The 15,248-nt window shown below is 46.8% G+C and overlaps 1 protein-coding gene across 1 annotated transcript in view; it reads right to left on the bottom strand.

Moving 5' to 3' along the window:
* Window positions 1-14,386, bottom strand: part of EFEMP2 (EGF containing fibulin extracellular matrix protein 2) — a 127,645-nt gene extending 113,259 nt beyond the window's left edge. Inside the window, exon 1 of the mRNA XM_063945083.1 lies at window positions 14,134-14,386. Within this exon, the coding sequence (XP_063801153.1) occupies window positions 14,134-14,178 (45 nt within the window). The 5' untranslated portion in view covers window positions 14,179-14,386. The remainder of the gene's footprint in view (window positions 1-14,133) is intronic.
* Between the last annotated feature and the right edge of the window lie 862 nt (window positions 14,387-15,248).

The raw sequence follows: 15,248 nt of genomic DNA, 5'->3' as shown, positions 1-15,248 counted from the left end.
AGAGCCACAGGTTGGCCACCGCTTAACTACAAACACATTTCAAGTATGTAGGCGTACTTTTACGGTTATCTGTACTATACAGTTATTTCAATGTATTCAGACGCAATTGCGGAGAAAACCACAGTATTGTACAAAACTCATATGCAATAGGCACTAAACTTAACTATTCATACTAACAACAGTAGATAGAAATTTAGTGCTGTATAACCCTTACTCTGTAGAGTGGGATACAGGGAGACTCACCCCACTTCCAGGATCGATCAATACGTTAGCCAACCGCTGAGTGGATCCAGACGCTACTAGTGTACACTGCCGCGCCGGTATTTTTTAATGGACACAGACGCTCAGTGAACGTTAGTGCATGCAGACGCTCATGTCTGCGACCCAGTCTCTTAGCGGTAAACCTTAGTGTATACAGACGCAGCGGCCTATGCTGCGACCGAGTCCCCTCGTGGTAGCGTCTGAGACGGAAGTGAGGCAATCAGTTCAAGGAAAGAGACGCACGGAAACTGGTCATGAACTGGGGGGAGGGGCGACCAGAAGAGCGTCTGACTCCCCACTGCTGACATCAACCCTAGGGATTGCAGCCTCAAACTAATCCTGGCGCCTTATGATACCTAAAGCCTAGCGCTAGAGCACCCGTGGTGGCGGCGCGCCAGCTACTGTTTGGTAGTCTCCTCCCAAAACAGTGCGGCTGTGTCCGTATTCTCCTTCTAAGTGGAACCGATGCCTTACCTTCTCCCCGTGCTCCGGCCACAGCCTGGTAACGTCTGCTGGACCTGCTAGTAACATCTGACACAGACGCCCGTCAAGACAGCACTTGTACCGTGGGTAAGCGTTGTTGTGACCCGGCAGAGAGTTGTTGGAGCGACTCTTTCCAATATGCGTGTAAGATGCTGTTAGGAAAGATCACTCAGAAAACATAGTAAGACTATAAAAATAAATGAAATAAAGCTCAGGGCTGCCAAAAACACAGCAGCCCTGTGACCATGGTCCTGCTCCTGCCGCACCAAACAAAAAACTGATTTGACTGAGTCGGTGGGCGGGATTATATGGACGAGCCCGGTGCATCCTGGGAGGCCAGAAAGCTCGTGATCGTTTGGTGCCAATCTGCTGTTGCTCCAGCATATCCCAATGTTATCCTGTGGATAACCTTTTGGACCCTGCCGGAGAAAGGGACTATACTGTGTGGCCACACCCCTAGTGTCATGTGCTCATGCCCACTCGTGACAAGTGACCACGCTAATTTTTCGGCACACTCAGTACCAGTAAGAAAATATTTCTACTTGCACCACTGCCTGTGGCGAGCGCAGTGAGCTCTGCTGTCGGGATCATGACAGCCAGAACCCCGGCCGCCGGTAAAAAGTATGTATTCCTGCAAATGGTATTAAAAGGAAAGTATGCCTTTTTGCAGATAACACAAAGGTATGCAACAGGGTAGACACACCAGGAGGGATAAAAGAAATGATTATGGGGGTCATTCTGAGTTGATCGTAGCTGTGCTAAATTTAGAACAGCTACGATCATTCACACTGACATGCGGGCGGACGCCCAGCACAGGGCTAGCCCGCCCCGCATGTCAGTGCCACCCCCCCTCCCCGCAGAAGTGCAAAGGCTTCGCACAGTGGCTATGCCTTTGCACTTCAAGAGTAGCTCCCGACCAGCGCAGCTTTAGCTACTAGTCGCTCCTCGGTCCGCAGCGGCTGTGTGTGATGTCACGCAGCCGCCGCGCGGCCCGCACCCACCAACGGTCCGGCCATGCCTGCGTTGGACGGACCGCGCCCCCTAAATGGCGGCTTAACGCCGCCGTCCAGACCCCTCCCTCCCAGCGACCGCCTCTGCCTCAGAGGCGATCGCTAGGCAACAACGGCTGCCTTGCACCGGCGCACTGCGGCGCTGATGCATGCGCAGTTCTGACCCTATAACTGCGCTGCTAGAAACTGCAGCGAGCGATCGGGTCGGAATGACCCCCTGAGTATCTAGGTAGACTAGAAGAATATTCAAAAGTGTGGCAATTAGAGTTAAATGCCAAAAAAACTGCAATAAATGCACTTGGGTCTCAAAAACCCAAAAGCTAAATATGATATTAAAGGCACTATACAGGACACTATTGAGGAGGAAAGGGGTCTAGGTGTCACTATTTCAGGGGACTTAAAGTCAGGTAAGCAATGTAACAAAGCAATGAGGAAGGCAAGTCAGATGCTTGGTTGCATAGGGAGAGGAATCAGCAGCGGAACTAAGTAATAATGCTATTGTATAGGTCATTGCTACAGCCTCATCTAGAATACTGTGTTCAATTCTGGAGGCCATAGCTTCTCAAGGATATTTATACATTAGATACTGTACAAAGAAGGGCAACTGAAATGGTGCATGGCCTACATCTCAAACCTTAACTGGAAAGACTAAAAGATCTTAACGTGTAGTTTGGAGCCGAGAAGGGAAAGGGGGGACATGATAGAAACTTTCAAATATATCAAATATTTTAACAAGGTACAGGAGGGAGACATTCTTCAAAGGAAGAGAAGTAATAGCACACGAGGACATGCACTAAAGTTGGAGGGAAGTAGGTTTCGGGGAAACTTGAGGAAAAATGATTTCACAGAAAGAGTAGTGTACAAGTGGAATAGCCTCCCGTCAGAAGGGGTTGAGGCTAATACAGTAGAGCAATTTAATCATGCATGGGATAGACATAAGGATATCCTTACAAGAAATAAGAATCAAATAGGATTTTAGGTAACAATATGGTTACAAAAGTGGCAGACTAGATGGGCCGAGTGGTTCTTATCTGCCGTCAAATTCTATGGGGTATATGCAATTGCGGTCGAATTGCCACAAATGTTGAAAAACGGGACATTTTCGACACAAAGAAAAATTCGACAATGCAATACAGCACTTTTCGACAAAAAACCTGCCGTTTCAGATTTGACTTTTTGCAATTCGACATTTACTCAAATTCGACATGTCTGCAATGGTAAAAATGCAGCTTTTCAACAAAAGTATATTCAATTGAAGAATGTCGATTCGACAACCGTGCTTTTCGACAGTCATTTCGTCAATTTCAGTCCGCCTCATTTTGCTGGCGGAATCTAATAATTTTTTTTAAAAACATGTTTTTTTGTGGTTTTTTTTATTGCTAATAGCTTATCTATTTATATTAGAAGGGATTATGTACTTGGTTTGTCTATTAGGAGCCACAAGTATTATTTATATATTTTTTTAAAGAATATATATATTTTTTTTACTGACTAAAATAATATGGAGAGATCAGAGCATGTTTTTCAGTGGGAAGGGATGGGAATGGGTTAAAAATCGTGAAAAAAATGCGTGGGGTCCCCCCTCCTAAGCATAACCAGCCTCGGGCTCTTTGAGCCGGTCCTGGTTGTAAAAATATGGGAAAATAAATGACAAGGGATCTCCCGTATTTTCACAACCAGCATCGGGCTCTGCGTCCGGTCCTGGTGCAAAAAATACGGGGAACAAAAGACGTAGGGGTCCCCCGTATTTTTCACACCAGCAACAGGCTCCACTAGCTGGAGAGATAATGCCACAGCCGGGGGACACTTTTATACCGGTCCCTGTGGCCGTGGTATTAAATCCCCAACTAGTCACCCCTGGCCGGGGTACCCTGGAGGAGTGGGGACCCCTTAAATCAAGGGGTCCCACCCCTCCAGCCACCCAAGGGCCAGGGGTGAAGCCCGAGGCTGCCCCCCCCCATCCAAGGGCTGCGGATGGGGGGCTGATAGCCAAGTGACAAAAATAAAGAATATTGTTTTTTGTAGCAGAACTACAAGTCCCAGCAAGCCTCCCCCCGCAAGCTGGTACTTGGAGAACCACAAGTACCAGCATTCGGGGGGGAAACGGCCCGCTGGTACCTGTAGTTCTACTGCAAAAAAAATACCCAAATAAAAACAGTACACGCACACCGTGAAAGTAAAACCTTATCACGTACATGCATGCCGACACACACATACTTACCTATGTTCACACGCCGACTCTGTCCACTTCTCCAAGTAGAATCCACGGGGTACCTGAAAATTAAAATTATACTCACCATAATCCAGTGTAGATCTGTCCTCTTCTTTTTTGTAATCCACGTACTTGGCAAAAAAATAAAACACAAAAGCCGGACCACGCACTGAAAGGGGTCCCATGTTTACACATGGGACCCCTTTCCCCGAATGCCGGGACCCCCCGTGACTCCTGTCACAGAGGGTCCCTTCAGCCAATCAGGGAGCGCTATGTCGTGGCACTCTCCTGATTGGCTGTGCGCGTCTGAGCTGTCAGACGGCGCATAGCACTATGCCGCTCCATTATCTTCAATGGTGGGAACTTTGCGGTCAGCGGTGATTGGCTGAAGGGACCCTGATTGGCTGAAGGGACCCTCTGTGACAGGAGTCACGGGGGGTCTCAGCAGTTGGGGAAAGGGGTCCCATGTGTAATTATGGGACCCCTTTCAGTGCGTGGATCGGGTTTTCCGGTTTGTTTTTTTGCCAAGTACGTGGATTACAAAAAAGAAGAGGACAGATCTACACTGGATTATGGGGAGTATAATTTTATTTTCAGGTACCCCGTGGATTCTACTTGGAGAAGTGGACAGAGTCGACGTGTTAACATAGGTAAGTGTGTGTCGGCATGCATGTATGTAATAAAGTTTTACTTTCACGGTGTGCGTGTACTGTTTTTATTTGGGTATTTTTTTGCAGTAGAACTACAGGTACCAGCGGGCCTGTTTCCCCCCCGCATGCTGGTACTTGTGGTTCTCCAAGTACCAGCTTGCGGGGGAGGCTTGTTGGGATTTGTAGTTCTGCTACAAAAAACAATATTCTTTATTTATGTCACTTGGCTATCAGCCCCCCATCCACAGCCGTTGGATGGGGGGGGGGACAGCCTCGGGCTTCACCCCTGGCCCTTGGGTGGCTGGAGGGGGGGGGACCCCTTGATTTAAGGGGTCCCCACTCCTCCAGGGTACCCCTGCCAGGGGTGACTAGTTAGTGATTTAATGCCACGGCCGCAGGGACCGATATAAATGTGTCCCCCGGCTGTGGCATTATCTCTCTGACTAGTGGAGCCCGGTGCTGGTGTTAAAAATACGGGGGACCCCTACGTTTTTGTCCCCCATATTTTTGGCACCAGGACCGGACGCAGAGTCCGGTGCTGGTCGTGAAAATACGGGGGATCCCGTGTCATTTCCCCCCCGTATATTTACAACCAGGACCGGCTCAAAGAGCCCGAGGCTGGTTATGCTTAGGAGGGGGGACCCCACGCATTTTTTTTCACGATTTTTTACTCAGTTTTGTGACGTCCATGAAGTCGAATCCAGGACGCACACTATCGTCAATTGGTCCGTTTTTTTTCGACAGCGGGACTGTCGAATCCGTTTTCTTATTGAATATGTCAAATTCGGGTCCCGGCGGGAGGGTGTCTGACTGTCGAATGTGTCGAATTTAAAAACGGTCGAATTCCAGCCGGAATTCGACCGCAACTGCATATACCCCTATATGTTTCTAACATGCTAGCAATATATCAGCTCAAACGGCCGCTACTGTATATCGCCTAGTGCAGGGGTGGTCAACCAGTCAGAGTCAAAGAGCCAAAAAATCTTGTTAGGCACGTCAAAGAGCTGACATCGAGCCGAAAGCGCACTTGCAAAATGGGGTGTGGCCTGGTGCCTGCTAGGCCACACCCCTGGTAATAAATACATTTAAAAAGCCAGATCCACATAAGACATTTTAAAAGCTAGATCCAACATAACATATACCTAACATATACCTTGATAAAGGCTCCAAGGAGCCGAAACGCGTTGGTGAGGAACACTGACTGCTGCCTACCTAGGACTCTGAGGGTGGATTCCTGTTCCCGGGAGGTACCAGAAAAGAACCCTTTACTACATATGAGAATTGGTGTGCATTATACACCTTAGCCTGAGGTACGCTGCTATAGTTATGTTTTTATTTTATCCTCAATAAAACTGTATGACACTATTTTGCCCCTTTCTGTTTTTCCTATCTGAGATACATATTCCCAGAGATAAGTGAAACAGAGGGAGGAAAAGTTATACAGTCTGTTGATTAAGGATATTAAATAATTTTTTGGGCTTATTCTGAAAGAAAGAACATTCATCATGGACATTTGAATTTCATATAATCATCCTGAAACCACATACATTTGAATGTGAAGAATATCTCCACCACATTGAATCCAGATATTTCATTGCACCCCCATAGGAGTTTGTGCTTTACCTACAATTTTCCTTATTTTCATATATTTGAAAAGCCACTTCCACATAAAATAATTGAGACAGAAAGATCCACATAAAATATACTGAAAAAGCCAGATTCACATAATACACTTCAGCTCCCCCATGGGTCACTCCAGCCAGTCCCCTTCTGTGCCATTCCAGCCAGCACCCTCATGTGTCACTACAGCCCCCACACACACACACACACCTCGTGCCATTGCAGCAGCCCCTTTTGTGTCCTCTGTTTGCCACGGGATACTGTCATTAGGTCGACATGGTCACTAGGTCGACATGGAAAATGGTCGACATGAGTTTTTCAAATTTTCTTTCATTTTTTTAACTTTTTCATCCCTTACGATCCACGTGGACTACGATTAGGAATAGTAACCTGTGCCCAAAGCATGGCGAGCGAAGTGAGGGGACACGGTGCACTAATTGGGGTTCCCCATCACTTTACGAACAAAACGACACCAAAAACTCATGTCGACCTTTTTTCATGTCGACCTAGTACATGTCGACCAACAATAGTGGTCAACCTAATGACTGTCGACATAAGTCTTGTTGACCTAATGACCCATACCCGTTTGCCAGTGGATGTCTCACCCCTAGTATCTGGCTCCCTCAGTTCTCAGTCACCATAGTGCTGCTGCCTGTCTGGCTGGAGTGCAGCGTTTCCGGATTTGTTGTGGTCACGTGACTTCGAGTGGCGGGAGCCACATTTGAATAAAGAAAGAGCCGCATGCGGCTCAAGAGCCACGGGTTGGCCACCGCTGGCCTAGTGTGTACCCAGCATAAGCCTAAATGTGTTTTAGATTTAGTGGAACGTAATGTGACGAAGAAATTCTGAAGATCCCTGATATATTGTCAAAGCACAACAGCTTCAATAAGTACCGTATTTATTTGAGTAATATATAGTATAGCAAAGAAAATCTCATATTTGACATAGCTAATTACTATTATTTATCTCCTGACTTCGATCTGTGTTGGCCCAGTTTCCTGTAGAAAAGTCAATCTCTAAAGCAAGAAGTAGATTAAGCAGATTAAGAGCTACAAATTCATCTATGAATGAACACTTATGGCTTTCTTAAATTGGCCTCTAGTAGCACCATGTGTTTTCCCTATATTGGTGGTCATTCCAAGTTGATCGCTAGCTGAAAATGTTTGCTGCGCATGCGTATGCAGCGCAATGCTCACGCGCACCGTACTTTCACAACGGCCGATGCAGTTTCACACAAGGTCTAGTGAAGCTTTTAAGTCGCACTGCTGGCCGCAGAGTAATTGACATGAAGTGGGAGTATCTGGGTGTCAACTGACTGTTTTCAGGGAGTGTTCAAAAAAACGCAGGCGTGCCAAGAAAAACGCAGGCGTGGCTGGGAGAACGCAGGGCGTGTTTGTGACGTCAAATCCGGAACTGAACAGTCTGAAGTGATCGCAAGCTAGGAGTAGGTCTGGAGCTACTCTAAAACTGCACAATTTTTTTTTGTAGTCGCTCTGCGATCCTTTCGTTCGCACTTCTGCTAAGCTAAAATACACTCCCTGAGGGCGGCGGCATAGCGTTTGCACGACTGCTAAAAACTGCTAGCGAGCGATCAACTCGGAATGACCCCCATGGTGTACTTTGGTGGTCATTCCGAGTTGATCGCTTGCTAGCAGTTTTTAGCAGCCGTGCAAACGCTAAGCCGTCGCCCCCTGGGAGTGTATTTTAGCTTAGCAGAAGTGCGAACGAAAGGATCGCAGAGCGGCTACAAAATAATTTTGTGCAGTTTCAGAGTAGCTTCAAACCTACTCAGCGCTTGCGATCACTTCAGACCATTCAGTTCCGGATTTGACGTCACAAACACGCCCTGCGTTCGCCCAGCCACGCCTGCGTTTTTCCAGGCACAACTGCGTTTTTTGAACACTCACTGAAAACAGTCAGATGACACCCAGAAACACCCACTTCATGTCAATCACTCTGCGGCAGGCAGTGCGTCTGAAAAGCATCGCTAGACTCTGTGTGAAACTACATCGTTCGTTGTAAAAGTACGTCGCGCATGCGCATTGCGCCGCGTATGCTTGCGCAGAAGTGCCATTTTTTAGCCTCATCGTTGCACAGCGAACGAATGCAGCTAGCGATCAACTCGGAATGACCACCTTTATTGTTACTACTGCTAGAGGCCTCTTCTAATTTATTAATCATCTGACAGGATAGATAGATAGATAGATAGATAGATAGATAGATAGATAGATAGATAGATAGATAGATAGATAGATAAATAGATAGATATGGCGAGGACTTATTTTCTGTTACCACTTATGGTGATAGAAAATCACCTATTATTAATTAATCACCTATTAATTATTATTATTAAAATCCAGTCAAGTCAGTTGACCAGAGACTATGGGGGAGGTATACTAAGCCGTGGGGAGAGCTAAAGTACCAGTCTATCAGCTTCTAACTGCCATGTTATATGCTGTGTTTGAAACATGACCGTTAAGAGCTGATTGGCTGGCACTTTATCTCTGTCACTTTATCATCCTCCAAGACTTCTGCCCCAAAGTTTCAATCAAATAGCTTCTAACTGTAATTTTTCAAACACAGCCTGTAACATGACAGAAGAAGGTTGGCTGGTACTTTGGGGGTCATTCAGACCTGATCGCACGCTAGCTTTTTTCGCTGTGCTGCGATCAGATCAGAACAGCGCATGCACCGCAATGCGCAGGCGCGTTGTACGGCTACAAAGCGGATCGTTGCTGGGCGATGGATTGTACGAAGAATCCATTCGCACAGCCGATCGAAAGGAGATTGATAGGAAGAAGGCGTTTGTGTGTGTCAACTGACTGTTTTCTGGAGTGGTAGGAAAAACGCAGGCGTGTCCAAGCGTTTGCAGGGCGGGTGTCTGACATCAATTCCGGTCCTGAACAGGCGGAAGTGATCGCAGTGGCTAAGTAAGTCCTGAGCTACTCAGAAACTGCACAAACTCTTTTTGTACCATGCAATCGCACACTTGCCAAGCTAAAACACACTCTCCTGTAGGCAGCACCTATCTGATCGCAGCGCTGCAAAAAAATAGCTAGCGAGCGATCAGGTCTGAATGACCCCCTTTATCTCTTTCCAAGATTTGCAAAATCACCCCCACTGAATAAGAGAACTTACTGTCTGCCTGAGCCAATATCTGGGGATAGGTGCACCTGTGACCCATCTAGCAGATTTACCCACGTGCAGCTGAACTGAAAGCCCAGCTATTAAATATTTAATTGTAAATGATATATAATATAGCTTATGGACAAAAACAAAACAAAAACTTTGTTCTAAAAATAAAGCATTCTTTTACATTCATTTTCTTGTTGTCTCTATCCTATGATGGTGATAACAGAAGGATTTCATTGGTACTTCTACACTTTGCATGGGAAGCAATCGCCACTGAGACCTGGTACCAGTGACAAATACAGGATTTCTAGAGGGGGGTCTCCAAATGTAATCCACAATCTCCCACTCTGCGGAACATTGCACCAAGTGCCGGAGTCTAGGGGAGAGGTAGAAGAACATAGTAACGACCCTGAGCATTGATAATTTTATACACTGGATACTGTATATAATACAGTATTAATATTTAATACTATAGGCTGTATCAAATATACAGTAATTAATATAAATAAGTGGCTAGAAAAAGGCTAAACATACCATAATAACACACAAACATACAGATGGAGCCACGCTAATCGTGGCTCAGTCTGTGCCTGGGCGCGCCCACCAGGGTGTCCGCGCCTATCACCGCGTCTCTGACACGTACGCACCCTATTCACTAGATTGGAAGCATCTCTGTGCTCTCCTGTGGCGGGGCTAAGTGCAGGATCGCCTAGTCCCGCCGTGAGTGCACGCCTGCGTTGGAGCAGCACTAGATTAGTGCGGCTACATCTGTAATAGAACCATTACTTCACTTTCTAAGCACACCTTCTCCCACCTCATGGTAAGGCTACTGTCTCTTCTTCCTGGTAACTGATCTCTGGTCCAATGCACTGATTGAGGACTCAGATCCACACACACAATTAACTTGGTAGATGAAGCTGCTACCACTGCAGCTCTGCTCTGTCCCTTACACTGCATAATGTGGCTGCAGATCTAGTAATCGCATTGCTATTGTCATAATTTGAGCCCCTTGCCAAGGGGAGGAGGGTTTCTGGGGAACCGGAAACCCCCTCCGGCGTTTGCCTATGGGTACATTCTATTGGTGATAGAGATTACTGTGGCATTAGCCGTACTCACTGACATATAGAGCTATGCCCGATCTCTGGCAAAACACCCTTATTTCTCCCTTGAATGAACAGAACTGTTAAACTCATGTATCAAACACCTATTTACGTTTAGACTGTAAGCTCTGTTACCTCTGTCTGTTAATACTCAGGGGTAGATTTACTAAAGCTTCTAAACATAAAAAGTGGAGGTGTTGCTCATAGCAACCAATCAGATTATGTATATAATTTTCTAGCATGCAATAGAGAAATGACGGCAGCTTTCGACTTTTTTTAGGTCGGAAGGGGTTCCAACCTATTCAATATATTCGACAAGTTGAGGAATTTAACTTGTCAAAAAGCACGTGGATTGGCGGAATAGCTGCCAATCCACGTGCTTGTGTCGAAAACGGGGCCAAAACCGACATAAAAAAATGTCGGACTGAGATGTGGACCCAGAGGAGGAGAGGGGGGTGAGCCGCAGGGAGACGGGGAACAGCCGCGGGCAGCCAAGGGAGATCAGCGCTACAGCACAGCACTGCAGCAGGATGTCTCACAGCCGCAACGCTCACGGCATCTTCCACCCGGCTCCAGAAAGTGAGGTCAGGCTTGCTGGAGCCGGGTGGACACTGCCGTGAGGTCGGGCGGCTATGTGACATCCTTCTGCAGCGCTACTGTAGTGCTGATCTCCTCCGTCTGCCGGCGGCTGTCCCACGCTGGTCTCCCCGCGGCTACCCCCCCTTCCCTCCTCTGGGTCCCTCATCTCAATTCGACTTGAAAAAGTCGAATTGAGCTGAGATTTGAATAGGGGTTTGTCGCTCGGATCCATTCCGACAAATGCATGTCGGAATGGATCCGACGCCAATTGAATATACCCCTGTGTGAGGAAAGTGTCATGTGAAAGTACAATAGGAGTGAAACATAACCTAATATTCCTGAATTTGGCAGATACTTCTTAATGATACATAATCCAGTTTCCCATACATATCAGTTGGGGAACAGGAGAAAGTGAGCACTGCAGATTGATACGAGTTACCCATAGATATCAATTGGGGAACAGGAAAGTGTGAGCACTGCAGATTGATACCAGTTTTCCATAGATATCAATTGGGGAACAGGAAAGTGTGAGCACTGCAGATTGCTACCAGTTACCCATAGATATCAGTTGGGGAACAGGAGAGTGTGAGCACTGCATATTGCTCCAGTTACCCATAGATATCAGTTGGGGCACAGGAGAGTGTGAGCACTGCAGATTGCTCCAGTTACCCATAGATATCAGTTGGGGAACAGGAGAGTGTGAGCACTGCATATTGCTCCAGTTACCCATAGATATCAGTTGGGGAACAGGAGAGTGTGAGTACTGCAGATTGCTACCAGTTACCCATAGATATCAGTTGGGGAACAGGAGAGAGTGAGCACTGCAGATTGCTACCAGTTACCCATAGATATCAGTTGGGGCACAGGAGAGTGTGAGCACTGCATATTGCTACCAGTTACCCATAGATATCAGTTGGGGAACAGGAAAGTGTGAGCACTGCAGATTGATACCAGTTACCCATAGATATCAGTTGGGGAACAGGAGAGAGTGAGCACTGCAGATTGCTACCAGTTACCCATAGATATCAGCTGGGGCACAGGAGAGTGTGAGCACTGCATATTGCTCCAGTTACCCATAGATATCAGCTGGGGCACAGGAGAGTGTGAGCACTGCAGATTGCTACCAGTTACCCATAGATATCAGTTGGGGCACAGGAGAGTGTGAGCACTGCATATTGCTACCAGTTACCCATAGATATCAGTTGGGGAACAGGAGAGAGTGAGCACTGCAGATTGCTACCAGTTACCCATAGATATCAGTTGGGGAACAGGAGAGTGTGAGCACTGCAGATTGCTACCAGTTACCCATAGATATCAGTTGGGGCACAGGAGAGTGTGAGCACTACAGATTGCTACCAGTTACCCATAGATATCAGTTGGGGAACAGGAGAGTGTGAGCACTGCAGATTGCTACCAGTTACCCATAGATATCAGTTGGGGAACAGGAGAGTGTGAGCACTGCAGATTGCTACCAGTTACCCATAGATATCAGTTGGGGCACAGGAGAGTGTGAGCACTGCATATTGCTGCCAGTTACCCATAGATATCAGTTGGGGAAACAGGAGAGTGTGAGCACTGCATATTGCTCCAGTTAGCCATAGATATCAGTTGGGGAACAGGAGAGTGTGAGCACTGCATATTGCTACCAGTTACCCATAGATATCAGTTGGGGAAACAGGAGAGTGTGAGCACTGCATATTGCTCCAGTTAGCCATAGATATCAGTTGGGGAAACAGGAGAGTGTGAGCACTGCATATTGCTGCCAGTTACCCATAGATATCAGTTGGGGAAACAGGAGAGTGTGAGCACTGCATATTGCTCCAGTTAGCCATAGATATCAGTTGGGGAACAGGAGAGTGTAAGCACTGCATATTGCTGCCAGTTACCCATAGATATCAGTTGGGGAAACAGGAGAGTGTGAGCACTGCATATTGCTCCAGTTAGCCATAGATATCAGTTGGGGAACAGGAGAGTGTGAGCACTGCATATTGCTACCAGTTACCCATAGATATCAGTTGGGGCACAGGAGAGTGTGAGCACTGCATATTGCTACCAGTTACCCATAGATATCAGTTGGGGAACAGGAGAGTGTGAGCACTGCATATTGCTCCAGTTAGCCATAGATATCAGTTGGGGCACAGGAGAGTGTGAGCACTGCAGATTGCTACCAGTTACCCATAGATATCAGTTGGGGCACAGGAGAGTTTGAGCACTGCATATTGCTACCAGTTACCCATAGATATCAGTTGGGGAACAGGAGAGTGTGAGCACTGCAGATTGCTACCAGTTTCCTATCGATATCAGTTGGGGCACAGGAGAAAGTGAGCACTGCAGATTGCTACCAGTTACCCATAGATATCAGTTGGGGCACAGGAGAAAGTGAGCACTGCAGATTGCTACCAGTTACCCATAGATATCAGTTGGGGCACAGGAGAGAGTAAGCACTGCAGATTGCTACCAGTTACCCATAGATATCAGTTGGGGCACAGGAGAGTGTGAGCACTGCAGATTGCTACCAGTTACCCATAGATATCAGTTGGGGCACAGGAGAGAGTAAGCACTGCAGATTGCTACCAGTTACCCATAGATATCAGTTGGGGCACAGGAGAGTGTGAGCACTGCAGATAGCTACCAGTTACCCATAGATATCAGTTGGGGCACAGGAGAGTGTGAGCACTGCAGATAGCTACCAGTTACCCATAGATATCAGTTGGGGCACAGGAGAGTGTGAGCACTGCAGATTGCTACCAGTTACCCATAGATATCAGTTGGGGCACAGGAGAGAGTAAGCACTGCAGATTGCTATGTTTGCACTATCCATGCCAGGACACCACATGAGATATCACCAGGTTGATGAAAGTATGACTACTTCTTTTCTCCCTCTGCTGTAAATCACAGACACACTTTACTACATAACACATTTGCGTTAAACCTACTATTTCAGTTGTGGTAAATGCAAACCCCAGCCCGTCGCCTTTACGCTCATTCATTGGAGTTGAAGAGATGAGCTGAGATAGACATACCAGTAGTACAGCGATCCATGCAGCATGTTCTAGAAATATACATAGATAAATCAGTTTACTCACGGTTCTGACTTTTAGATGAATTAAAAACAGCTGGTTCCCTTTCATTCCCCAGATCTCCTTTATAGTCACACTCCCACTTTGTGTCTTTTTCTCCCTGCACTAAATGTCTCCCTTGTTCACTACGTCTTTGTGTGCCTCTCTCCCGTCCTTCTCCAACAATATGCCAGTACTGTAGCTGTCTCTTTCTCTCTGGCCCTCTTTCTCGGTCTCACACACTCCCTATCCTGTGATCTAGTGACCACCTCCCACTCTTTCAGTCTCTCACTACTTCCATCTCTCTCTCTCTCTCCAAATTCCTGAGTTCCTGCCAATCCCTCCCTACTTTCCAGTAAAATTCCCCCCACACCTGGTTTTACTTAAATACAGACACACAGCCCTTTCATGTCCAGCTGTTCACCCCCATCTGGGTCCCCACCCCTTACACACCCCCAGAGACCGATATCACAATTCTATCCCCAGAACTCTTATTATTAAAAGATTCTTCCTTAGCCAGAGCCGCTGAATTCGATGAGATCTATGCTCCTCCCCTCTTACACATATTACCAGTACCACATGTGAAAAGTCAATGACCTGTGTGGTTATGTGAAAGGTGGATGGTGTTTGTTACTAGTCACCTAGCCACACAGGTCAAATTACTTTTCACAGTAAGAGGCCCCAAACCTTGGAAACATTTCTAAAAAGCTCCCTTGGTACTCCTGAAATCGAGAGCATCTGTGGTACCTTGTTTACAATACCCATATCATGCAAGCCAGAGTGTCACCCATCAGTCACCCTAGCTAGTGACACTCTCCTCATGTAGAAATACCTCATGCCTCACAGTGCACACACTGTACCGCAGTCACCGCACTGGCTTTTGTGAAAATAATGCCAAGCACACCTGGCTGCAAATCTACGTATAATGACCTGGTGGGTTTTATATCGGAAACACATGCCAGTCAGCTCCACCACTTTCTGTGCCACACAGATGTATCAGATCAGACAGCCCCTGGGCTCTGTATGTATGGAGTGTGTCCCACTGATATTAACATTGATTGCTTCCAGCCTACATATATAAATGAACTCTTTGTACAGTGCTTCAGCATATGCTGATACCATATTCATTAAATCAATTAAAT

Source organism: Pseudophryne corroboree, chromosome 11, assembly GCF_028390025.1.
Source record: "Pseudophryne corroboree isolate aPseCor3 chromosome 11, aPseCor3.hap2, whole genome shotgun sequence".
In the NCBI taxonomy this organism is placed as follows: domain Eukaryota; kingdom Metazoa; phylum Chordata; class Amphibia; order Anura; family Myobatrachidae; genus Pseudophryne; species Pseudophryne corroboree.
This window is presented reverse-complemented; position numbering and strand designations above follow the sequence as displayed.